General features: G+C 39.8%; 1 protein-coding gene across 1 annotated transcript; it reads right to left on the minus strand.

Annotated features, from left to right (window-relative positions):
- Positions 1-437: 437 nt before the first annotated feature.
- On the minus strand, positions 438-26,192 carry etnk2 (ethanolamine kinase 2). Its single transcript, XM_036559558.1, has 8 exons — positions 25,791-26,192; positions 18,790-19,049; positions 14,936-15,076; positions 9,797-9,939; positions 9,490-9,573; positions 7,420-7,580; positions 5,614-5,687; positions 438-3,813 (listed from the first exon to the last, which is right to left on the minus strand). Exons 1-8 carry the CDS (start codon positions 26,001-26,003, stop codon positions 3,741-3,743), a joined length of 1,149 nt encoding a protein of 382 aa, XP_036415451.1. The 5' UTR covers positions 26,004-26,192; the 3' UTR covers positions 438-3,740.
- Positions 26,193-27,885: the final 1,693 nt, after the last annotated feature.

Raw genomic sequence — 27,885 nt, forward strand, 5'->3', positions numbered from 1 at the left:
TAGATCACAGTTTTGATCTAGTATTAATATAGATCTAGATCACATCTTGATATCTAGTTCACACAGAAACGTCTAGAACATGACGAGGCTTATTTATTTTTATACACCTGGGAGGTTGAGTTGTAGCACTATGTTGAAACTAACTCCGCCATGTGGAGCTTTAAAGTGGTGCAGCCTTCAGAGGGCAGTTAAAATAATATAGATGTGAATTTGATACACAACTTAGTAATCAAAAACACTTCTGATGAAAAACGAACTTTTATTGTAATATCTACTGAAGTCTGGAGAGGCCATGAGCTGTTGCTATAATTTTCTGGATTGTTATCCTGAGATAACAAGATAAGGAACTCGTTATTTCAAGATAACAATTTTGCTATCTTGAAATAACATAAATAACCCGTTATTTCAAGAAAAACATCGTTGTTATCTTGAGATCACAAGACAATTAACTCATTATCTTAAGATAACAACTTTTGTTATCTAGAGATAAGATAAGTAACTTGTTATTTCAAGATAATGATTTTATAATCCAGAAAATTACAACTACCTCATGCCCTCTCTGAACTTCCGTAGGAGAGGCCACGAGCCGTTGCTATAATTTTCTAAATTGTTATCTTGAGATAATGAGTTAATTTTAACAATATTAATTATAACAATTTTGTTATCTAGAGATAACAAGATACTTAACTGGTTATCTCTAAATAACAATCCAGAAAATTATAACTACCTCATGAGCTGTTGCTATAATTTTCAAAATTGTTATCTTGAGATAACAAGTTAGCTGTCTTGTGATACCGATAGAAGATACTGAACTCATTTTCTCAAAACAAGAAAGTTAACTTGTTATTTCAAGATTACAACTTTGTTATCTCAAGATAACATGATAATTAACTTGTTATCTCAAGATAACACTCTAGAAAATCATAACAACCTCATGGCCTCTCTGGACTTCCATAAACATCCGTTCAACTGTCGTCAAAATTCACAAACGGTGTTGTTAAAGAAATACGAGAAAACAACTGAAACCATGTTTCATTCGAACCTGTTTAACAACAAAATATCCATGTAACATTTCACTGTGTTAGTGTGCGCCTGCTCTCCCTTTATAGCTCTTTTTTGTCTGTTCCAACTTAACAAACCTCAGAAAAATGAAATATTGTGATGCATATCATACGTAAGTACTGTGACGCACGTTTGACATATTACCCACCCCTACTTTCTGTATTATGAGCTGCAGACCTGTAAGCCAATGAACTAATAAAACAGCCATAACTTGGTGTCCCAATAACACCTTCATTTCTGGTTCCTCTGGGATCTACTGGATTTCCCCAGTACAGAAAAACCACCCAACGTTCTAACGATGACAGTAATGAACGAAAGCTAGAAGGTGTCCATTATAATCGTGCTAACTGGTCCCTGTTAGCTTTCACTCACAGTTTGCCGTCTTTGCATTCCTTAGCACTCCTTTAGTAACTTCCTTGGGAGGTTTTGCATCTTCATGGGCCACATTCACATATGTACATCTACAAGAAACACTTAAGCAATGCCACTGCGTTTTTATTATGTGGAACTAGCGCTCAAGCTGAACTCGCTCGAGAAATTCTATCTCAGCCAGTGTTTTGCGGACCACCGCACAGAAAGCAGACTGTAAAGCTTCAAATCATTCTTAAAATGGGCTTTTTGGAACAGAAGCACAGAGAAGAGGAAGAAGCCAGAGAGGCAGACTAAACTCTGTCTGCGATACGCCATCAGGTCGTTAGGGATCATTAGCGACTCACTGGCTACAAAATTATTCATGGTGTTTTGAGGGGCCTCCTGGTTCCAGTTATTGCCTGGAGCTTTGGCTGTTTCATTATTAACTAGCATCATCAACCATTAACATACGTCAGCCTGGGTGCACCTGAGCAGCAGTGCGAGGCTAGCTTGAGCCCAGAGCCTTCAATGCGTACCTACAGACTTCAGAACCAATTTTAATGCCTTCATATACCTTTGCGAATGCCACTGGACTACATTAGGATCAGGGTTTGAACTGGCCTCCAGTGAGAAGGACACTTGGGTTGGAGAAACTGCCTAAAGCAAAGGTTGCAGTGTGAAACAGTACAGACTCTAAACCACTTCCAACATGCAGGTTGGGGGAGGGAGGGTGGGGTGCAAAACAAGGATTAACATTGATTTGATTGACGCATGCCTACATTTGATCAGGATAAATTACATTTGTGCATTTCCCGGTCAAACTACCACAGATATCTCACACAGATGATGTTGTTTTAGGAATCGCTCCAGAACAATTGACTTTGATGAAGCCGAAATTGCGGAGCGAGTACATAATGGAATGTTCTAATCAGTGGGGAAGCGGAACAGCTTTGAAGTGATACGTGAAAAAACAGGGTTAGTGAAAAATTCAACAAAAACGATTAAAATAAGGTACTTAAAGGCGAAGAAGTACCATATAATGAGACGGTTAGTTATGATTACTAATATTAGTGGAGATTCAAGTTGACTGGAGGGTCCCACAGAGGAAGACCACTTTAAACCTGAGGCAGCTCACCAGTCAGAATTTGGATGACCTTCTCACACCAGGCCATATCGGTTTAAGGGGGGGTCAAATTTGAGAGCCTCGCTCGTCTCCGATGCCACAGAAACAGTAATCTAGAATTTAATGCTTGAGAAAGACGAGCCAACGTGCAGCCTCAACATCTGCCGACCTGAATCAACTTACGCAACATCTTTACATAATTTCAGAGTCTTTTTTCCTGTTTTGGGAAACTGCTGGGCAGATGACACTTTTTGGGGAGGGCTTAGATATTAGAAGAGAGTGCCAAGAGTGCTAAGCACTGCGGACGTCAAACGGATGAAGCTCTTCAGTTACCCGGTACGTCCCTCGCCAGGTGATGCGAGGGCAAAAGGTGAGGGCGGCTGGGATTTTCCACCACCTGTGATGAATGGAAAATTCAACAGAGCTACTAATTACCATAAAAGTCTAAAAGGCAGAAAAAGCCTGGTCCTCGGACAGTGGAGGGCGAATGGCCCCTGCGGCCCTAACGTCTCAGGAATGTTCTGGAACGCCGTTCAAAAACGAAAAAAAACAAAAAGAATTCACGGTCAGTCGACCAGCTTGGCCTCCCTACTCCCAGAAGCACTACTTCAGGTCTGCCGGCTCATTTTTGGTTCTTTTTTCTAGGCAGCAGAGATTTGTTATTACAACGAGTTAACAGGTCAGATTCTATTCGGCTCAAACGCAGTTACCAGTAATGTCCCTTCACTGCAAACCACCTTTAAAATGTTTCCCAGGCACACGCACTGCAAAGGCCCACAGCAGTCTCAAAGCAATCCTAAATGCATAGAATCTACTGTACATTTGCTTTGTCATAGGCTGCTTTTGCTGGGAAGAAATGTACACATTTGGGCAACTGCTTTCTATAATAAATAAAAAAACAGGGAAACAGAAATAAATACGCTGTAAAAAGAAACAAAACACAAAAGTGCCTAATCTTCTGATGGAATCTTGATCGGCTGGAAGTGAAGACACCAAGGTGGATCGAGTTTGTCAGGAAGAAATAAAAAAAAAAAAAGGGTATTGGCTTTTTGTCAGTGGGGTTGAGAGATGTGGCCTGACTTAAACTCAACTCACCCTAGTATCCACACTTGCGGTACACCGCACCTAAACCAAGCCGGAAAGAGTGCTTCTACTTCCAGGGTCAGAGGACAGTGAGCAGGGCAGTGCCACTGCTCTACTCTCCTCACTCTGGGATCTTGAGGGCCATTACCATGGGCTTGGTCTTGAAGTACTGATTGAAGCGCAGCACAGCATAACTGCGAAAAAAAGAGAAGTAAAAACATTATCAAAAATGTACAACAATGTTCAAAAATTATAGTTTTTAAATCTAAAAACATTTTTGTTTTTAGTTTTTCTTGGATCCTAACTTTTATAGATGCTATTTTCATTCTTATAGTCCTTCATCTATTGACGTTGCTTTGTTTATTTACTGATTTATCTTATGTTAAACTGAATTGTGATACTTGTAAAGTACTGAAGGGGCGATGTAAATAAAGTTCAATTGAGCAGGACAAGACGTAGGAGGTTTAACTCTGGTGTGAATCAACTGTTGCTGGACAGACAGTATTTTTGCTAAGAGTGTATAAAGGGTGAAACGATGACCAATGAAGAGGAAAGTAGATTTCTTTGGATAACCCTTCAGTTTTCTAGGAACAAACACCAAATCCTGTCTAATCCTGTACTAGGCAGCACTTGCATAATAACCCTAAAACAGCACATTTTATTTCTCCGACTGCAGCTTCAAAGCCCGACACCAGTGAAAACTGATGTCACTATTGGGACGGGAGCAGGAGCTATTATGTTGCATGTGGAACCATGCGGGGTTATTTTCATCACCGAGAGTTTGTTTTACGTGACAACAAAGATCCCGCCACAGACACACTGGGGTGGCAGGCCAAAGGCAGTGCTTTCTGTTGGCTCACGTTTCTACGTTTCACCCTGCAAACGGACACCGCAGGCTTCTGTTGACAGTAGCCACAGCAATCTACGTTCTTTCATACGCTGCCGTAGGGGAGCTTCAGAGAAAAGCATCACCCCCAGTCAGGCCATTCATTCATAAACCCATCCCACAATGTGGGTCCTAAGTCAATGTATTTTTTAAGATACAAGAGACATTAATGTTACAGTCACTACTTGTTATTAACACAGGAGGTGCTGAGTCCACTTTAGGCCAGGTATCCTTGGTAGATTAGGTGGTCAGTTTCACACCAGGTTCTCTAAAACAACACTAGAACACATATCGAACATTACGCATTAATTGCAAAGAACTACATTACATTTTTTTCCATGTGTAGTTGCGCAGCACCGATCGGACAAGCAGGCTTCTCTGCTGATAAATTTCAAGCATTCATTTTTTTCATGCACACTTCCTGGGGATTATTGACCATTCAATAGAGATTTGGTCAGGACAAATGTACACAAATGCAAATGTTGCCTGCCCCAGACAGCTTTATGGAAATAAATAACAAGCCTCCCATTTTGCTTATGTAGGCTATTTGCATACTTATTGCAGCTATTTATGTAGCCCATTTATTTGCATTGCAGAGTAAACTTGAGAATATGTACAAAAGCCTCACATCAGGGTCTCCTGGCTCTGTGGATTCCATTTACATATCCTGAACACATCATTTCAGGGCTGTAAAGATATTTGATCACACCAGTAAATCTAATATTTCACTGACTTTGTGATCAAAGCTGGCTTTCAAATTAAATTAAAAATGTCTGAGCCTTAGTTGGGAAAATACTGCAACTAAATAGCAAAATGTTTGGCGTTCATCTAAAAAAATACTAGATTTTTTCTTTTTGTTCAACGCAATTTTAATTAAACGCTGGTCTGAATACTAAAATGTGAAACTGGACATTTTTATTTGATAGACTTCAAAAGCTAAAGGCAACAACAGTATTCAACTCAACCAACAAAGTATGACCATTTGTGCAGGTGATAATTTATATCCTTATATGTGCTACATAACTGAAATGTGTTCTGACAATACTTGTTTCTGCATAAAGTCATTTCCATTAAAAAAGATAGAAGGAGTACTTGGGCAGCTGCTTACCCAAGGAAGTCAAAGTCAATGGAGGAATATTTGGCCTGGATCAGAGCCCAGAAACCCCAGAAGAAATGTGACGCCTGTCAAAAGAGAGGAACAAGAAGTTACTGCCAAAGTCAATCTGACACACACAATCCTCTACCATTCATCTCCAACTGAAAGCACAGGACAAGAGGGGCAACAGTATAGCTAAAACTGTACTAGTGCCCATGTTAAATGGTGCCCGAACTAAACTGTGTCCATACATTTATCTAGTTTTATAGACAACAATGTTCTACTATGAGCTTCTATTACCAGTGTTGGGGGTAAAGCAGTACAAAGATACAAAGCAACACAATACAAATTACCATGTTACAGTATTGCGATTACTTTTCCTTGTAATTAAGTAGTATAACTCACTATAGTTTAAATTCTTGTAAATTGCCATTGTCGGAAGAAAAATCTCTTTTTATCGTTTTTCAGTTTTTTACATAATCTGAAAACGCCTGTTGGTCTTTACATTGTACGTAAATTTCATTATGAATGAGCCAAAAGAAACGGCCCAAAATGACTTGGGGAAAAAAGTCTGGTTCCATTAACTTTAAAAGTAAAGTATGTTTTTTCCTTCTCCTGTAAAGTTACCATTTCGGAGATACAAGGTTTTCTTCTGACAACAGCAAAATGCATTAAAGTCAGTGACTTACTAGGAATTGCTTTTCTTTTCATACATTTCCTCTATATAGATTATCTGTGGCTGTCCTTGTTCATAATTTATGCACGTGTGGTACTAACTGGGTGAGCAATCTGTTGAAGCATCTGATCATGCTAATATTACACTAGATACTACCACACACACACATATATATATATATATATATATATATATATATATATATATATATATATATATATATATATATATATATATATCTCCTCAATCAGCTGTTTATGCTTTACAGTTTATTCATTTTTTATGTTTTTATTATGTTGCAGCTGCTGTTTTTAAACTGTAACTACTGATTAGTTATGGGCGGCACGGTGGCATTTCTGTGTGGAGTTTGCCTGTTCTCCCCGTGTCTGTGTGGGTTTCCTCCGGGTACTCCGGTTTCCTCCCACAGTCCAAAAACATGCAGTCAGGCTAATTGGACATGCTAAAACTGCCCCTAGGTGTGAGTGTGTGTGTGAATGTGTATGTCTGTCTGTCTGCCCTGTGATGGACTGGCGACCTGTCCAGGGTGTATCCTGCCTTCCATCCAATGACAGCTGGGATAGGCTCCAGCACCCCACCGCGACCCAGAAGGATAAGCGGTTTAGATGATGTATGCATGTATGTACTGATTATTTTCTAGTTTTTCAAATAACTTCAGCCTACTGTGACTTTAATCAGCACAACTCACTGTGTCCTGTTCAAAGGCAAGAACAGCGACAGACCTTTTAAATGATTTTTACTGTGACCGGCTCTTTCTTTCTAAATAAAGTTCTGAAGGACTACTGGGTTCTCTCATATACTTTCCAGCTGGTTCAGATTTGTATGGGATTAAGAGAGCAATGCAGACGTAATGAGTGAACTTACTTTTCCAGGAAGTAATCAGTTTATGAATTACATTACAGTTAATTAGCAATCTGTAAAAGGTCACTTTTCTGAGTAACTACCCCAACACGGTCCTTACTTGTCAGGTACATTAGCTTTGTAGTAACTCCAACGCAAAACGAATGAACTTTCAGCACCAAATTTGTCTTGCGTGATCAACTACATCTGAGTTAAAAGGAAAACTTTCTACTTCTCTGCTTCACTGTTTTTCATTCTCTTGTTCTTGCTATCGAGTTACTCACCAGAGAAAACTTGTTGACCTGCACGTAGAGTGTCTCTATCTCACGCTGGCTCACTTCCTCCCCTTTCTTACTGAAGAGTTTATAGGCCTTTAGGTAGGTCTGCAGCCAATCCAGCTGCATCTCCCGACTGGGATACAAACTGTAGTCCAGTTCACTCATCCCTGTGACACACACACAAAAACACCTTTACTCACTCACTTTCATGACCAACAGAGAACATGTGCACATATATATTCAACTGAGTTCAAATCTACTAGCATCTGCTTTTGTTTACAAACTGCACCGTACTTTGGGCCCAATCCCATTTCTTATTTTTACCCTTTCCCCTTGGTTTCAAGTGTCAACTTGCCCCTTGGAAGTAAGTTACAGGGTGTAGTAGTTAAAATGTCCCCCTATGAAATGGGACACTCAAATAAAAAGAACATTACTTCATTAACAGCTACCAGCGCTGCTCTGTAGGTGACACTGCCAGTCTGCAGTGACAGCAGAGGAGGGTAAAGTTCAGCTCCTCACTGCTGGGCTTTAGTTACGTTTAGGGCATCGTATGCCTTCAGAGAGGGAGGCAATTATTTATTATCACCCACCCCTAATTCTTCAGTGATATGAAGCTGAAGTCAGGTATTAACCAGCTTCATGTTCAAATTTTCCTGTTCCACCTTAAATGGAGCAGCAGTTCTGGCACCTGAGGCGCCAGAATGTAACAGATGCATCATTTAAGGTGGAACGGGAAATTTAGCTAGCTGCCGAGACATCAGCATAATACTAGTGATTTTTTATGGTTGTTATGAAGAAAAGGACGATAATATACTAAAAGAACACTAAACTAAGACGATACAAAGGTTATTTTCATTTTTAACAGAGAAAATTCTCACATTTGTGGGTTTCTCTGGTCTCTTGTTCAGACATCTTGCCAGTTTTTCTTTTTTCCTCATATCACTCTGTTTGGGGTCTCTGAAAAACCTCTGTTTGGAGAGCCGTGTAGCCTTAAAACTTCAACACAAATCTGAACACCCTACTGATAGCAAAAATGGAATAAAACGTCCTTGATTAATAATCAATAAACTAAATATTCGCTCATTAGAGTTAGGAACTCTCCTAAAGGGGATGGGCCATAGGCTGCGTGCATGGAATTTCTGACTGGGATGAACTTTTGAACTCACAGAAGAAAGTTGTACCAGATGACAGTTTAAGCTATAGCTGGATGAACTTTTGAACATATATGAAGAATTGTGTAAGATGGCCCTGTAAAGATGGGACAGCCTGGTACGGGCTAGACCAGAGTGGGTTTTTTTTTTATTTATTTATTTTTTTTAAAAGATATCATATGCGTTTGGTTTTAAGGGCTACCAAAAAAGGGGTACATTTTAGATATGATGGGAACTAAAATGGTATGGAATTGTGTAAAAGGGGTGGGGTGTTTTCCTCATCACCCCAGAGGATGAATAAAAAAGGGATGTGTTTAGACTGTCTTTGCATTTTGGTTGTTCGGAAACCATCTTGCCAACTGAGGCTCAAAAGCGAACGTATTTTCCTTCCTTCCATGAGAACTCCATTCCATTTTATCCTTGTTCATTTTTATTGAAATTCCTTTTGAAGACGTTGGATTACAGTTAGTTATCAGGGCAACAGTATAGACAATATTAGAGATAAATGTCCAGACTTATTAGAGATAAGTGTCCAGAATGGTCACGACACTACCCCTAGACGTGAATGCGCAAAATTTCATCCAATTTTTCTTCGGAAATCAAGGGTATTAATAGGGAGTTTGTCCTCCTTTGCTGCAATAACAGCCTCAACTCTTTTGCACAGTATATTACTTATATTATCTGTCCATTCCAAATACTGTATATTTTGCTGCTGTGATATTGAGAATATTTTGTATTATTGTCTTATTCACCCGAGAACAGCCTGAACACGTTTAGTTATGCTGCACTCTTGTGCATGCATATAATGACAAACTTAAAATGAATTGAACTTTATGATGCAAATATGTGGAACATGGCTTCAAAGTCCTGATGCGGTGTGTGATCAGTTCATGGACACTTCACTATTCTCTCTGGGGGTCCTCACCTGCAAACTCATTGAAGTGGTTCCCAATGTCAAATGCCTGGTAGTTGTAGCTGGAGTACTCATAATCTATAAATCGCACGTGGCCTAGAAAAGCAACAGAAAACAGGATGAAAAGGTTTAACAGGACGTTTCGGAAGAGGAAACGGAATTCAAGTGCGTAAATGGTAGAGAAGTACGGCCTTAGGAGCCAAATCTACTCGACCAACAGCCACCACCCACCCAAAACCATTTCATAATAAACAACATGCTTTATCACCATCAAACAGTGTGTTCCTCTAACGGAGGTGTAACAGTGTTTATCACTCACCTTCCTTTACGTTGTGAATGATGTTCTTGCAGAGCAAGTCGTTGTGACAGAGGACCACTGGAGAGCCCAGCTGGGACAGGTGTTCCTTCATCCATGTCATTTCCTGTTCCAGCACTTCCTTACTGGGGACTTCCTGACGGATTCTAGGGAAGGGAACACGTAAACAGTTGAGTCCTTTCTGGCATCCACCTGCACAAAGATTGCCTTAATACGTCCAGACATCAGTAAACATCCGAATTACGGCTGCAAAGTACAGAATACACCCAAATACAGGCCGGACGACGGAGCATAACCAACTGAAAACTGAATGGTGGTTTATGAGATCTGCCTGCTGCACTTTTTTCCCTTAAAAATGGACAAATAAAATGACTTTATGCTACCATGGAAGCATCAGCGCCAGCTGGGCAATCATTGCTCCTGTTAAATAAAAATGTCTGCCATGATTAATCAATAGCCCAATGGACTTATCAATATTTCTGCCACATAATGTTACTCTACAGTACTGTGAATAAGCCCCATTCACCCTTTTATTAAAAGTACAAGATTTTCATATTTATCACCAGTAAAACAAATATATAAACGTATTTTAACACAAAATTTGAAGCCTAACAACTAAATATAATTTTCTTTTTTCAGTATGTAGTTTAAACTATTTATTACACCTTCCATTCTTGATTAAGTGACCCTTATTAGTCCCACAACGGAGAAATTTCACCTCCGCATTTTAACCCATCCGTGCAGTGAAACACCACATACACCCTTGCCCAGAGTGGTGGGCAGCCCTATCCATGACGTCCGGGGAGCAGTTGAGGGTTAGGAGCCATTTCAGTCACGTACTGTTGGCTCAGGGGATCAAACTGGCGACCTTCCGGTCACAAGCTGGTTCCCTAACCTCCAGCCCACGACTGCCCCCTCACAATCCACATAATCCCAATTACAAATTTAGATTTGTCAATCCATAAAACATTACCCCACACCTAAACTCCAAATGTTATTCTTTTTTGTCCATTTGCTTGTCTCAGAAACCTGATACTTGACAGCTACACATCCTTTCAGATCCATAGTGTTGAGCTGTTGTCACAGTGGAAGAAACACCTGTGGATTTTTTTTCAGATGTGAAGCAAGAGTGAAGCTCAATTTTCTCCTCTCTCTCAAAGACAAAAGCTTTAAGTGCTGTTTATATGACAGTTTTGGTCTCTACAAAGTCTTCCAGGTGGTCGTTAGGAGCCCCATTTTCTTTGTGGCTTTTACAATTCTTTGAACTCCAGTTTTGGAAACTCCAGTTTTTTTCATTGACTTTCCTCTACTTTATGCAAGGGGGCTGTCTTGTATCTGACCTTCAGGAAATATCTCCTTTATCACCCTGTTACACTGACATTATGTTAATGTCAGTGAAACCTTTACTTCTGGGAATAGCGTTTGTCGGGTGGAGCTGTAACTCGTCTTCAAGATTCCTGCTTTTTTTTCTGATGCTGAAAAATTTAAATCTTGCGGTTGTACTTGTGCTGACTGGAAATTAAATAAACGAAAGGGTGGATCCATTTTACGTACTAATTTTTAAATTATACATACATTACTGTGATGCATTTGACCATGCTCTGTGGCTCATTCACTTACACTTACATTTATTTATGTAAATGTATGTAAACTTTTTCCTGTATCAACATGAGAAGGGGACTTCCCTCACTTTGGCAACTGTTAATAGTATTGGTGCCTTTTTTTAACATGTGCTCCAGGGCAAAGTATAATGGTTTTTATTGATGATTTTAGTCGGTCAGAGTCCAGATTTAAACCCTACAGATCAGGGGCATTTAATTAAAATTCAATAAGGTCCAGTTAGAGACCGTTTCCTCAAGCAAAGGTCCGGAACATCATAATGTATAACTTGCATCATGATTCAGTGTCATATACTGTTTACTAAAGTAGCCTAGTAGGTATATCAACATCTTATGCAGTGAACAACCGAATGTCAAATCAAATAAAGGACAATTCAGTCATATTTCAACAACGTTTATCATCAGTTTTCTCTGTGAAATAATTTCCCTCTGACTCACTTTATTCTCCGACTGCTGTTTCTCGCCTCGTCCCTCCCCTGTGTGTGCGCCACTCGCTCGAGTCTCAGTGCTCATCATAACGCACAGATCTGATTGGCTGAGTAGCGGCACGTGTGATATTTACAGTGCATGTGATTGGTCTGTGAGTCTCCCGGGCCGCTAAAGCTACCGTAAAGGCTAGAAAAGTTACGCCGATTAAAACAGGACCACCCGGTCAAAATTAAATAATTCTCCTTAGTTTATCGGTTATAGGTCCAGGTCCACATAGGACAGCATCTGGGTCTGGACTTGGGCCGCGGTCCGTCTGTTAGTGACCTCTACTACAGAGAATATTTGGTCTTACATTAAGCACAAACTAGCTCAGTAATGTTTTTCAGCTGACTCTGACACTCTTCTTTCTGTAAAAGCCATCTGCAAATTTACACACGAAACCAGTTACAGAAATCAAAGGGAAAAGCTACTCCATATTAAATTACTTTATCTATTTGTTTAATGATTTGTTGTTAAGACCATTCAAAACTTAATATTTTAATGTTTTGCCGTTTTGGACTTGGTCCTTTTTTTGCCGAGGAGTATAATCTCTTCTTTCTCTTTCGAGAACATTCTGCATGTATCTATTACCTACTTTCTAGAAGAGGGCAATCAGCGTGAATGCGCTGAATGGGCCAGTGACGCACGCCACTCATCAGGTCACTTAATGAGGGAGGGTGGCTAAACCAATCAGAGAAAGCCAGTGGCGAGGAGCGCTCTCCCTGAGTAATGGGCTTAGTAGGCTAATCCCGGCGCAGCAGCCGTCTACAAACCTGCAGACCACCGTTCGCCCTGTAAGATTGGCGTGGGTAGAAGTCACACCTTGACCCTAATCTCGGATGTGCTTCGTCATCACGGTTGAAACGATGCGGCCTTCAGCTCCGAGACGGAAATGGGAATGAAGGCTTATACAGGCCTGCAACGTCATGGACTGCACTGACCCACACGGTGTCCTTGGAAAGGAGGACAGAGTTGCTGACCGTTCCCATGCGCATGCTTTCCGAGTTTGTTGTCACCAACAACAAACTGTTAAGTTGCTGTTACACTGTTGCTGCCATTGGAAACACTTATGACAAATGAGTCAACAGAAGTTGCTTGAAAAGCAAGAATTGCGAGTTTTAAGTCACATTAACAGACGCTGAGAGTATTTTTTCCATCTCTTATTACCATTTCAATGTTTTATTATCATAACAATGATGTATTTTACATAACGGGAGAATATTAGCTTAGAATTACCTTTTTTTTAGATCAATTTTACAGAATACTGTTCAGATATGCATTTATTATCGCTAACGTGAATATTAACTACTCCTAATTGAGGCATCCCAATAAATGACACCCAACACATACCTTCACTACAGGCAAAACTAATTCATTTCAATCTTTTGCTGCCTTTTTATGTCATTATAATCCAATTAAACAATGCCCTCTTACAACAGAAGATACAGTTGACAAAGGTAAGAATTGCCTAGTAATCCAATTCTATGGCAAGCTGTTATAGCTTTTAATCCTTTTTTTCAGTGGTGAAAATGTAATTTTCATATGTAGAAATGTAATTCTTGAAATCAAGAATTTAATTTTAACTAATAAAAATACAAATTATGAATTTTTACTTGTGAAAATTTGATTTTTACTAGTAATAACTTCATAACTTTTTAATGTAAAATAAAAACTGTATTTTTACTTGTAGAAAATACAATTTTCCTAGTTCTAATTGAATTGTTACATGTAAAAACAGAATACAGAGTACTGTTCAGATATGCATTTATTATCGCTAACGTGAATATTAACTACTCCTAATTGAGGCATCCCAATAGATGAGACCCAACACATACCTTCACTACAGGCAAAACTAATTCATTTCAATCTTTTGCTGCCTCTTTATGTCCCTATAATCCAATTAAACAATGGTCTCTTACAACAGAAGATACAGTTGACAAAGGTAAGATTTGTCTAGTAATCCAATTCTAGACCAGGAATAAAAGAAAGTAACATGCAGCCTGCCTTGATGGCCTTGGCCTCTTGAGAACGCCCTTGCCCGACACAGATGGACTAATGGCCGATAACTGCCTCTGCCATATGACACAAGCCACTTTGCATGGATTGACCTTGCCGTTCCTGATAAACAGTGGAATGCAAACATCAGCAGGCCTCTGAGAGCCAGTGTCTCTGTAATTCACAGAGTGGTGATGATTGCTGTTACATAACGGCCTGATCGATGTGCTCATCCTTATTATGACCATTATATCAATAATACTGCCTGGTCAGGTAAAGGTAATCCAGACTGCTTGAACCCCTGTGTTTGTGCAGTCTCTACGCAATGCTGCAGCTCTAGTTTAGACATCATTTGAGTGTCTGTGGTCTATGGCCAGCCGTTATAGCTTTCAATCCTTTTTTTCAGTAGTGAAAATTTAATTTTCATATGTAAAAATGTAATTCTTGAAATCTTAATTTAGAATTTAATTTTAAGTAGTAAAAACACAAATTATGAATTTTTACTTGTGAAAATTAGATTTTTACTAGTAATAACTTCAATTTCACATGTAAAAATTTTATTTTTACTTGTAGAAAACACAATGTTCCAAGTTCTACCTGAATGTTTTAACATGTAATTAAATTCTTGATATCAAAAACTTAATTTTCACTGGTGAAAAATATTTTGATATCAAGAATTAAATTCTTACTAGTAAAAATTTTATCCTTGACATCGAGAATTGAATTTCTACACGCGAAAATTAAATTTTCTCTAGTAAAACTTTAATTCTCACTAGTAAAAATGTTTCCCCCATGAAAATGAACAGGGAAACTCATGAATTATCACTAATGAAATTTTAATTTTGACTAGTAAGAACAAAATTTTTACTTGTAAAAATTTAATCATCACATGTAGAAATTCAATTTTTGATATCAAAAATTAAATTTTTACTAGTAAAAATGTAATTCTCGGTATCAGGAATTAAAAGTCTACATGTGACAATTTGGTTTTTACCAGTAAGGATTATATTTTCACAAAAAAAGGACTAAAAGCTAAAACGGCCTGGCATGGTGGGCTTACCTGGCATTGGAAGCTTGGTCGGTGAACTCGGTGGCCACTAGGGAGAAGTACTTGCGCATCTTGATCCACAGGTTGGGTTTAGGGATGCAGCCGTTGTGGGCGTGGATGGCATGAATACGCGCCATCTCTGTAGCAATCAGTCTGTCAGGAAACATAAAAGAGCAATGAAGCCAAATTACAGGTCCTGCACTGTGAACACGATATTGTTATCCCAATATTCCTCTTATTCTCCTGATGGAAAAACCACCTCATACAAACTCCACTCAAACACTGCTCTGTAGATTTCTGAGTTTTATTGTTCATTTTTAGAATTTTATACTTTTAAAAACCTGTTAAACTGATAAAAAAAACCCATAGACCTGCATGGTGGAACCTTTCTTTCTATTTCCTCCCTCATTCCCTTCTTTCCTTTTCTTCCTGCCTTCTTTTCTTTCTTTTTATTCTTTCTTCCTTCGTGCTTTTTTCATTCTTTCTTTTTCTTCCTTCTTCCACTTCCTTTTCTCTTTTCTTCTTTCCTTACTTTCTTTCGATTGTTCTCTCCTTCCTTTTCCTTCCTTCTTTTCCTTCCTTTTTCTTCCTTCTTCTACTCCTTTTTTCGTCTTCTCTTCTTTCCGTACTTCCTTTCTTTCTTCCCTCCTTGTTTTCTTTCATTCTTTCTCTTTTTCTTCCTTCTTTTCCTTTTCTGTTCTTCCTCTTTTTCTTCTTTCCTTTCTTCTTTTCTTTCTTCCCTATACTTTTTTTCTTCTCTTCTTTCCATACTTCCTTTCTTTCTTTCATTCTTTCTCTTTTCCTTCCTACATTTCCTTTCTTGTTCTTCCTTTTTTCTTCTTTCCTTGCTTCTTTTCTCTTTCTTCCTCTTCACTTCTTTACATACTTCCTTTTTTCTTCCTTCCTTGCTTTTTTTCATTCGTTCTCTTTTCCTTCCTTCTGTTCCTTTCTTGTTTTTCCTTTTTTCTTTTTTCCTTCTTTATTTTCTCTTATTCTATCTCTTATTCTCATTCCTTTTTCTTTGTCTTTTTCTTATTTGCTTACTTGTTTCCTTCTATTATTCTCTTTCTTCCCTCCTTTCTCATGTTATTACATTCATATTTTCTGTGACTCATTCCTTATCATTACTTTATGATATTTTCTTGCACTGTAAAAACTGTATTTCCTTCAGAAAACGCAAATCTAGTTCGATTTCTAATTCTAATAATACAGCAGACTTTACAACACATATAGCAGTTGTGCAGAAATATGGGTGCAGCCCCTTAATAAGTGTCACTGAGGGAGACAGAGTCAGGAAAAACTCCCTAAAAGCCTGAGGCAGAAATGCTGAGAGGAACCAAGAGTCAAAAGGGGAACCGATATTGGTGATACCTGAAAGTGGAAATATGATGCACAGGCTTAGTTAAACTAGAATCGGGTGCAGAAATCACCTGAAAAGTGTTACAAGGTCAGTACCTGTGGCTCTGCACAGTAAAGTTTACTGTATTCTCGGAAAGAGACCACGATGCTGCTGAAACACGTCTCAAGGTGGCAGGTTAAACCATCATTAACTGTTTACATATAGGGGCTAATGTAGATCTTCTGGAACGTTTCTCCTTGAATGAGTCACCACAGAGATCATATTGCTGTAACACATCACTGTCCATTAAAAATTAAAAATATAAAAATAAAAAATTTAACTTAACAAAAGACAATTATACAGATGGCGTCCATGCTTTGCTTCCTTAGCTTTGACCTGGAGCTACAAGGTTGATGTAGTTTATGAGCAATGGAAGCTTACATCCCACCAATTTGCACCATGCAAATTTCATACCATATCAGAAACAGACTAACATCTCGCTGCTGACGGAATAAAAACCTTCATATCTCCATTTTTGTCGTTTTTCACTTTTTGACATAATTTGAAAGTATCTGTGGTCCTATATGTTGTGTGTACATTTCATGATGAATGGACGAAAAGAATCGACCCAAAATTACTTGGAAAGAAGTCTGGTTCTATTGACTTACATTAAAAGTAGAGCATGTTTTTACCTTCTCCTGTAAAGTTCTCGTTTTGGAGATACGAGGTTTTGATCTGACAATAGTGATATGTGGTTTCTCATAGTGTATTACACTCTGCAGAGGCAGACAGATATAAAAATTCCAAAACTCAGAAATTGTGCCGCAATAAGGCCCGAAACATACTTCATGCAAGGATGCGAATGCAGACGCTTCAAGCTACGCAACCTGGAATTAGCCAGAAATGAACCTAATACCATTCGCCGAACTTGTAGTCTGATCTTCAGAGTCTGACCAAATCAGACTGAGCCATAAAACTGCTGCAATATCAAGTTTAGCTCAGTTTTGTCAGTTTTTGCCAGATCAGTATTAATGTTGTTTTGTTCCAGCCAGTCTGTAAAGCATCTTACAGCCCATTTAGTTTGGTGAATGGTGTTGGGTTCATTTCTGGCTGATTCCAGGTTGTTCAGCTGTTCTTCTGTCTCAGCTGCCGACTGAAAAGCTGCTCAGTGGTGATGACAGTTTGGGAATTTAGTGTCGTCTCATCTTCAGAGTCTGACCAAATCGGCTGTCGGTCAAATGTGATCTTAGAAGTGTCCATTTTCTGTTTGTGGCAAAGTAAGAAGTAAAAACGTTCAAATGGCTTGAGCGTCTCCTACAGCTGTCAAAGTCGTTGCTTAACAACGGCGTCTCAGCAGAGTGATATAGTGTTTGTGAAAAAAACGTGATGTTATGGTGAAATAACAGCGCAGTTAAAACGCCTCTCAGCCAATCAGCTTGCGTGGCCGGAACTGTTTTTTAATGTAATTTTATATATACCAGTATAGATAACATGGAGTTTGAGGCAGGTGTGTGATGATTTAAGCATGCAGCTTATATAATGTTAATTACAAGGTATTAGCTTACATTACATGTTAGTTACATTAGCCTCATAGCTACAGTGCAAAAGCCAAGCTTGGACGACAATATAAATTCAGACAAATGATTATCATCTGTGGAATTATCATGATAAAAGATCATGGTGATCTAAATTCATTTACAAAGCATTACGCGTCAGCGTTACAGAGCCTTACATAGCTTATTTAGCTTGCATGTTTATTTATGGTAATATAATTATCATATAATTACCATCTGGATCAGCTTCTAATATAATGATCTAATATAATGATAACTATATTCTGCTGATTCATGTGACACTGTAACATCCAGTGGTTCTCCACGTCCGTTTGGTTGGCACCTTCTGGACAAGCTTGTCCATTTCATTCCTTAATCTCATGTACCAGAGTTTCTGTTTCATTTGCATGTATCCACAGTTCCTTTAGGGCTTAAAATCCATGTTATAATCTTTCAATACAGCTTTCAATGTATGTAGGAGTTTAGTTAATTAGTTCTATTTGTTTGACTTATAGTGAAGCACTTTATATCTGCTATATTATACACATTTTTAGCTAACCATAGACTAGAATGATGGTACAGAGGGGATAGTTAAATAAGGCCAAAGCAATTTAAATTATGTGGCTCATGAAAGAGAACGGAAGTGATCGTTTGCATAATATCAGCGCTTATTTAAATTATCGTGACATTTGATATGATCAATTATTGGCTCAAGGCTATTTCCGACACCAAACATGCCTGATTAACCAAACTATTTCTTTAGCCTGACCTAGAAGAGGAGCGTCCCGAAGTGAAAATCAACCACCTTGACAAGTTTAGTTCCAGTGCTACTGCAGTGTAGGGTTCACACTAGACATTGCTGAACTATATAATACTGTTTATTAAGAACAGAAGGTAACAAGCTGTGTACCTTGAGCATTGCGATGTCAGCATATGGGAAAATTCCTAAGCCATGGACTGTACGGTGGACTAACCTGAGCAGCACGGGGTCCCTGACGTCTTGGGTGCCGAGGGCGTCTCCCTGCATGAACTCGTAGCAGATTCCATTGTTGAAGGTGCAGTACAGGCGGGGGGCGCAGCCGTTAGCGTGCAGCACCTGGAAGCTCTTCAGCTCATTGTCACGATCCACAATCAGCTCTGTCTTATTGCCATAGACCCTCACCAGCACCACATCCTCCGGACTATCCTCCACATAGCAGCCCACCAGCTTGTTAGTCGTTCCGTCTGTGAAAAGCTAGTGGAGGGAGATGCATGCAATTAAAAATAAAGCTTCAAAACTGGGCTTTGACATTTAAGTTGTGAAATAATCGCATTACAGGTTTATATTTTATAAATATTAAAAAACGTAGCAGAATTTCCTAAATATGGGCCAGTATTTCTCTTGAACTACAACCCCATTTCCAAAAAAGGTGCAAAATGTAAATTAAAAACTAAATGCAATGAAGTGCAAATCATTTAAACCCTATATTTCATTGAAAATAGTACAAAGACAACATGTTAAATGTTGAAACTGAGAAATGTTACTGTTTTTTGGAAAATATTTTCCTGTTTTTAATTTGATGCCAACAACAGGGACAGACAGGGGCAACAAAAGGCTGGTAAAGTTGTGTAATGCTAAAAAAAACACCAGGTGGTTGATTGGCAACAGGTCAGTAACATGATTGGGTATAAAAGAGCATCTCAGAGAGGCGGAGTCTTTCAGAAGTAAAGATGAGGAGGGTTCACCACTCTGTGAAAGACTGCACGATCAAATAGTGTAACAATTCATGAATAACGTTTCTCAACATAAAATAGCAAAGAACTTCTGCTTTTCATCAACAACTATACATAATAACATTAAAAGATTCAGAGAATCTGGAGAAATCTCTGTATGTAAGGGACAAAGCCTAAAACCAGTATTTGCTGGCCGTGATCTTTGGGCCTTCAGACGGCACTGCATTAAAAACAGACATGATTCTTTAGTGGAAATCACTGCATGGGCTCAGAAACACTTCTGAAAAACACTGTCTGTGAACACAGTTCGTTGCAGCACCCACAAATGCTAATTAAAACTCTAAAACACAAAGAAGAATCCAGAAATGCTGCCACCTTCTCTGGGCCTGAGCTCATTTAAAATGGACTGAGGGGAAGTGGAAAAGTGTCCTGTGGTCTGACGAATCAACATTTGAAATTCTTTTTGGAAATCATGGACACTGTGTCCTTCGGGCTAAAGACCACTCAGCTTGTTATCAGTGCACAGTTCAAAAGCCAGTATTCATGATGGTATAGGGGGCATTAGTGCACATGGCATAGATGACATGCACATTTGTGAAGGCATCATATATACATATGATATATACATGTTTTGGCAACATATGCTGCCATCCAGACAACGTCTTTTTCAGGGAAGGCCTTGATTATTTCAGCAAGACAATGTAAAACCACATTCTGCATGTATTACAACAGCATTGCTCTGTATTAAAAGAGCCCGGGTGCTGAACTGGCCTGTCTGCAGTCCAGACCTGTCACCACTGATAACATATGGCGCATTATGAAATGAAAAATACGACAAAGGAGACCCTGAAATGTTGAGCAGCTGAAATCCTGTATCAAACAAAAACGGAAAAACATTTCACTTTCAAAACGACAGCAGTGTCTCCTCAGTTCCGAAATGCTTACAGAGGGTTATTAAAAGAAGAGGTGATGAAACACAGTGGTAAACAAGCCCCCATCTCAACTTTTTTGGAACATGTTCAAATTCAAATGGGCATATATTTTTCAAAAAACAACTAAATTTCTCAGTTTTAACATTTGATATGTTGTCTTTGTACTATTGTCCTTGGTTTACATGATTTGCATATAATTGCATCCTATTTTTATTCACATTCTGCACAGCGTCCCTGGAAATGGGGTTGTATTAAGTACGAATGCAGATCAGGGATCAACTTACACATACGGGTCACTGTCTCTATTGATTACAGTTTTAAATCTACACTGGAATACCACAATTCATTCATGAAACTGGACAGAACTGTTAAACTGTCAAAAACAGTGATTTCAGGGAAACGTATCCAGTGAAAGCGACACAATCTACACCATTGGCCCCACCGCCCATCAGAACATTTCTGACATTCCTGAAATGGCTTTACATAGAGACGGCACAGTGGTGGAAATTCTGGGCATAGATCGCTACTCATACGGGATACTGCTCTGGACTTTGCTGCTCCATTATTTTAACGGATCTATGCAGGATGGCAAACAATGAGGCCAGTAAGACCTACCATCTTTCAGTCGAAAACAACTCAGTCTATCTATTCTCTCAGATGCTAAACCTGATAAGCACTGCAGGCTTTGAACAGCTGTTAATATAGGAAACAAGGAAGTAGCCCAGTTCTCTTTATAGTGAATCGATAAAGTCAGATAGCAGGAGTGTTGAGCGCAACAGAGAAAAAACAAAGTGCAAGTTAACAAATCGAGTGCAAATGCAAACTCATACAAACCAGGCAGCATCTAATACTTTCACTTTCAAAGCACATGAACAAGGAGCATAAGGCCATTCTGGCACATCCAGATTGTATCTAGACTGGTTTTTGATAGTCAGGACAGCAAAGAACCACACGAAGAACCACAAATCAGATCCAAACCACATTTGGAGGTGGTTTGAAATGAGATGCCAATCGGATTTTTACGAATGTGTCTCAGTCTGGACGCTCTGGCTGCTCAAATTAGATTTCCAAGTGTCTTTTACGTCACTCACAACGTGACAAACAACTACGATGTCAAATCCAGAGTGACAGAAATGCTGGGATTTGCGAAAAGTGCCAAAGATTCATGCTTATGCAAGAGAATTGTGAAGAGTTTGGAGGGCGAGATGATGCACCTCCATCTCTCCTGCACCCACATTTGAATAGCTACTGATGCCACGTTGTTACCACAGCAACCCATGCAGATAGGTTGGTGATGTCTGGACACACAAATCCGATCTGATCACTTGCAAATAACAAAGCGGACAGTCATCTCAAAAGATCTGACCTGAGAAACAAATCCAACTTGCCTGCAATCAGGACACTATGGGCAGGACACACACACACACACACACACACACACACACACACACACACACACCCACACCCACACACACCCTCTAAACCACTTATCCTTCTGGGTCATGGTGGGGTGCTGGAGCCTATCCCAGCTGTCATTGGGCGGAAGGCAGAATACACCCTGGACAGGTCACCAGTCTATGGGCAGGACAGATATGGTGAATTTTTTGGGTGAATATTATGAATATTTTCATTCACTGGGTGAATATTTTGGGTGAATATTTATGGCCAGATTTGGAGAACATTGTGTGAGTTGAACATTTATGGCCCAATGTGGTGAATATTCTGGAGCTTAATAAATATTTATGACCAGATATGTTCAATATTCTGGACCTCGAAAAATATTTATGGCCAAATATGGTTAATAGTCCGAGACGTGAAGCATGTTTATCACTGTATGGGTTGTAAATATTTATAGTTTGGTTCTTTTCCAGGTCACCTGGCTCCAGCAGTAGTCGGCAAACTAAAACGCCACACCCCTCACCTCTCCTGTACCTTTCAGCCACGTCATATGACCCCTGTCAGCTCGCTCCACTGATTGCCCTGTGATGCAGGTGACCGTCTGGTTGTAATCTGATTCACTAATCTCATGAATGGTGATCCCTTGGCGCCACGTGTCCACAGAACTTTCACAGCGAGAGTTTTTGGCTTAGTTCAAATGGCAACACTCAGTTCACTGCACACAACAGGTTGGGAAACAATGCATTCTTTTTTTTTTCATTGACGAAAGCTATGTAGGTGGTCTGTAAACACTGCTGTGCTGTCCGCGTGGAGGAAAGGCCAGGATTAGGGCCGGAGAAAAGCGGTAAACATTTGACCGTGGCACTCATCTCGGCCTGGCCGCAGGACAGACCGACATCCACTGTTACACGCAGAACCTACACAAACATTCAGAGCGATTTATGAAGGTATATTATCACAAACACATCGAGCCATTGGAAGAGGTGAATGATGAAGTGTATTTTGAAGTACATTCACCCAGATACAGGCTAGGAAATGACAACAAGAAATAAACGCAGAGAGAAGTTTAACTGGGACAGTTTACAGGACATAATATACAGTGATTATCACAACTGCACATCTGACTGTACTAACACAACAATTCAAAGAGTCATAAACCACCACCATAACCAGCATGATGACAGGAATGTTTGGGTGTGGAAATGTGGTTGTGTTTCACCTTTTGCTAGATATACAAGAAAAAAAACTCATGCTTACAACGCGTATATATATATATATATATATATATATATATATATATATATATATATATATATATATATATATATATATATCTCGCTGTGATCGGACGAAAACCTTGTATTTCCATTTTTGTCGTTTTTCACTTTTTGACATAATTTGAAAACGTCTGTTGTTCTTTACATTGTGTGTAAATTTCATGAAGAATGGACTAAAAGAAACGGCCCAAAATGACCTGGACAAAAGTCTGGTTTCATTGACTTACACTAAAAGTAAAGCAGGTTTTTTCCTGTTCCTGTAAAGTTACCATTTTGGAGATACGAGGTTTTCTCCTGACAACAGCAATATATGTATATTTTGCTATATATAAATATATATATATATAAATATATATATGTAAAAAGTCGCTGCTCTCTGAATTTTACAGGAGAAGGTAAAACATACTTTACTTCTAATGTAAGTCAATGGAACCAGACGTCTTTCCAAGTCATTTTGGGTCGTTTCTTTTGGTCCCTTCATCATGACTTTTACAAACAATGTACAGGGCAAAAGGCATTTTCAAATTATGTCAAAAACTGAAAAACAAAAATGGAGATACACAGTTTTGTCCCCACAGCAGCGATATATATTTCTTGCATTTTTATCCCTATTACATGGTCAAAGAAAGTCACAGGCCTGCACACCAGTGTGGCACATTAAGCTACATTCAAATTCAACCAAACTAATGCTGCTTGTTATTAGAGCTGGGTATCGTTCAAGAATTTCCAGTGTCGATATCATTACCAATACCTTGACTTAAATATTGATACCTGAACGATACTTTTTTTTCGGTACATTCTTTTAAATTACACACTAAAAGGGGGTGTGGCTTAAAAAAGCAATGAGAGGTACATTTTGGGAATTGGGTATATTTACTGACAACTGATCGGAGCATCACTGACCTTAACAACATGCACAAGGTCTGTAATTCAGACAGCCAGTCTAGCCAATCAGCAGTCTAGATTTTGGAACATGCACGCTTCTCGGCTCATGGATGGTAATAAAACCGAATACTTAAGAATAGATCCAAACATTTTCGATACTCAGTGGTATTGAAGTAATTCCGTCATAAAGGTAATTTCAATACTCAGATACTCCCTACTTCCACAGATGGAGGTTGGGGGAAACATCAAAAGATGTGCTATAAAAATCAAAATGCTTAAAACAATCTTTTTATAATTGTATCTTGGCACCGTAAAACAAATCATGAGGTGCTTACAGATTCCCACCCCAAGTCATCTCGTATTTTGCCATTCAAATCCAATCAACCCAAAGGCAACAGCTGGCCAGCTGCAAAACAAATGAATAGTGCTCAGCCTACGAACATTACTAATGAATATCAAACATCTGGACTCAATGTTTCCTAATTGTAGAGGAAAGAGTGATGAAAGGGCACAGAAAAGAGCCCAAACTCTATTAGAAACTGGACAGCCTTAAAGCATTACTGCACTAAGCGAACCAAATCAGATGTGCTTTACATAATGCAAAAAGTGTCCAGTCATCTGCTGAATGGTCAGGCAGATTAACTAGCTCAGTGTATGAAGCCTATTTTTAGCAGTCCAACACACACACAGGTTCTCCTGGAGCCAAAAGTAAGACAGCAGGGCAGCTGTGCAGAACTGGGTGTGGTAAGGTGACTGCTAGTCATTCAGGGTTAAAAAACTGCAGAGTTTTACAGATAATTAAGTTGGTTAACTCGTTGGAGGCCTGTGAATGAAAACCTTCACTGCCAGCTGCTCACCAACAGTCAGCCAGCACCAGTTAGCACCAGGTCGTGAACCTAAACGTGCGGTTTGTGCTGATACTGCTGCTCCTGAACGACATACTCAATGTCTTGGTATTCAAAAGCCTTCTTTGTTTTCTGTAGTAAGGCTTTATATAGAGTCCCTGGAGCCTCTGTCCCCCCAGCCGAGGTCCCATCACATCAGGGCTTTTCCTGGAGGACATGGCTTTGGTTCCTACGTAGGTTAGTTAACGCTAGCGAGGCTGATTTACAGCAGTTCAGTTACAGTAGTAGCAGCGCTGGGCCGACTATTTATCAGTATTAACGTAAATATTCCTCTATAATAATGTAAAAACGTCAAAGTAAAAATGTGAAAATGTAATATAGAAGTAAACAAACCAAACACTATACATTAACCGGCAAAAAGTCTGAATTAATCAATCCCTGAGTGGCCGTGTTTCTGAACTAAAACACTGTCAGCGCAATATTAGCCAGTGTTATTAGTATTATCGCATCGCCAGAGCTTACAGACACTCACTGGAATTCAATAAAGGGTTTTATATTAAGTTTATACAGTTATAAACGTAAACACCAGCTGGATCACTCCGATACTGAGTGCGGTTGCTAAGGCGAGTTTCAGTTGCTAGGCTTCGCTGCTCCAGATTAAGCGGAGGGAAGGCATTAGCTTAGCTTAGCTTAGCTTAGTTTAGCCGGCGGTCCAGGCTCCGGTGTGATACAGCTGGCTGACTGCCTGAACGTTTGCTGGCTAGGTTGATACTGGATGCTGGGTTTTGCTTCGGCGGTCTCCGTGTCATATTTAAAGGCACGGAGAAGGTGCGCGCTACGGAGAGGGGAACCGGCGCGGTGACGTTGCCAGTACCGCCAGCTAACGGCAGCTAAAGGACTGCTGAGCGTGTCGCTCCAGACCCACCTTCGTCTTCACAAGGTTTACGTCCCAGTTCGGCCGCAGCTCTTTAATCAGTTTCATCGCCCCGTCCACGACGTCGTGCTCGTCGACATATATCGGGAATTTTCTGATGACCGGCGAGCCCACGGGCACGTGTATCTCCGTCTCCGTAATCATCTGGTTTATTTTCCGTTTAGAGTTCGTGACACTGTCCGACACGCTCGGATCTTGCGACATGAAAACTAACAAGTAAAATGATAGAAAACGACCGAGTTGCCCGGCTTGACAGCTCAGCGACTGAGAGGTGAGGTCTCTTCTTAACAGTGGGCGGATGATATGAGGGGAGTAAAGGAAAAAGACGCCGGTTGGAACCGTGGCAGCGAGAGCAGCGTTAATTTTTCCCCCACCCGTATTCGGACAGGTCCCGCCCTCGCTGCGCTGGGATTGGCTAGGAGCTCATGCTGTAAACCGCTTCGCCTCGCCTTCCAAGACCCGGTTTCCCAGAATCATCTTAGTGTTAAGATCATATTATTATTAGAGAGAGCGTGCAGTGTGATAGTGTGAGAGTGTGCAGTGTGATAGTCGCTATACCGTCCGATTAGTTAGGAGTTCATACCTATAAGCGGACCACAGTACTAGTAGGCTTCTCCTGTGTTCGGATTGGCTAGAAATTCCGGCAAGTCCCGCCCTTCCTGCATTAGGATTGGCTAGAGTCCATTCCCTCAAACAGACCGTCGTATAACATTTCGCTACGCCTTGTAGAAGGCTCAGAGTGCGCTATGATTGGCTAAAATAGCGACATTAAAGTTCTGGACTCATAGCCAATCGCAGCAGAGAAAGGGCGGGACTTGTCTAGATACGGGTGGGAAAAGAAAAAGTTCGTCTGCGAACGGCGTCGCCTCCTCACTCACAGGCGCCGCCCTCACGGTATCACCCGATTGCCGCTCGCCGAGGGACGACACCGGCGGACCCGCCCACTCTCTGAGCTCACCGGCAGACAGAGCGGATAAAAAGAGGTTTATAGGTGAGATGTCTGTGTGAAGTCGTCTTCTTGGTTCCTCACAATGAAATCACATTTTTCTAAGCATGGTTTAATTATGTTTATATAATATATAACCTAGGCTGTTAAACCGCCTCGATCTGCATGCCAGGTGTGTTATGCTGTTCACAGCAGGAGTGTATGTACTCAAATCTATCTTTTCTCAGATCTGGCTGTAACACTTCTGCTTCTGCTTGCTTTTAACTCTCAAGAAACGCTAGAAGGAAGGCTAAATAATTTAACAGATTTCACTAAACTACACTTAGCGCTCTGTTACATCACGAAAAGTACAGAATAGGCTCAGTGTTATCTAACTTGCTGTACAATGTTGGAGTGTGGGCAGTTATTCTGTCCCTCTGTGGCGCTTCTAGACATTTCTAGGCCTCCAAGGAGAGATTCTGGCCCACCTGGGAATCAGTTTGGTGGGTGACGTGCATCACTGGGGCTCCATCTAGCGGCCTAGGCTTGTAACGACCGCCCAGTTGCACAAAGAGCTTTAAGGAAAGAGTAAAGCAAAGAGCTCTGAGTTGAAGGGGTGTCATTTTCCTCAGGTAGAGGATAGTTTACCAGTGGAAACTCTTAAGATTTTATTTACTACAGTTTCTCAGATCAGGTACTGTTTAATATATGTTTTCTATGGCTTGTAGACGAGCAGATTTTGTGCTGATATTTGCAGTTAGGCCGCATTAATGAAACAAAACGAAAGAAACACATACTGTGTTCAGTATTTTTGCTTTAATTGTTTACTTTCCCCGTTTTCATCATTGCATTGTCTGTTCATCGTCCACGCTCCCTTACAGAATAGCAGATTTTAAGATTTTAAAGATGATTTTCACAGATTTTTCAGAACTCTCTGCATAATTAGGTCATAAAGTTGTAAAAATAATTGTAATATTTTTAAAGTTGTGAAAACATTTACAGAGTCAGAATTGTTCACAGCAGCGGTGACTGGAACCAAAAGTGTTTAATGTTTCTAAAAGCTAAAGCACAGAAAATTCCTACACAAATGGTTACTAACGCACTACATGGTGTCTGATTGTTTTATGATAGTTTTGAAATAAAATGTGTTTAATGAGGTGC

The sequence above is a fragment of the Colossoma macropomum genome, unplaced genomic scaffold (assembly GCF_904425465.1).
Source record: "Colossoma macropomum unplaced genomic scaffold, Colossoma_macropomum, whole genome shotgun sequence".
NCBI classification, from domain to species: domain Eukaryota; kingdom Metazoa; phylum Chordata; class Actinopteri; order Characiformes; family Serrasalmidae; genus Colossoma; species Colossoma macropomum.

Bases quoted from the DNA above. Each gene is read 5' to 3' on its own strand.
- etnk2 (XM_036559558.1), bottom strand. From the start codon at position 26,003: ATGTCGCAAGATCCGAGCGTGTCGGACAGTGTCACGAACTCTAAACGG. The intron at 9,574-9,796 runs GTGAGTGATAAA...TTGCTTTTCTAG, and splicing joins CATTCACAACGTAAAGGAAG to GCCACGTGCGATTTATAGAT. The intron at 7,581-9,489 runs GTGAGGACCCCC...TGTGTGTCACAG, and splicing joins CCACTTCAATGAGTTTGCAG to GGATGAGTGAACTGGACTAC.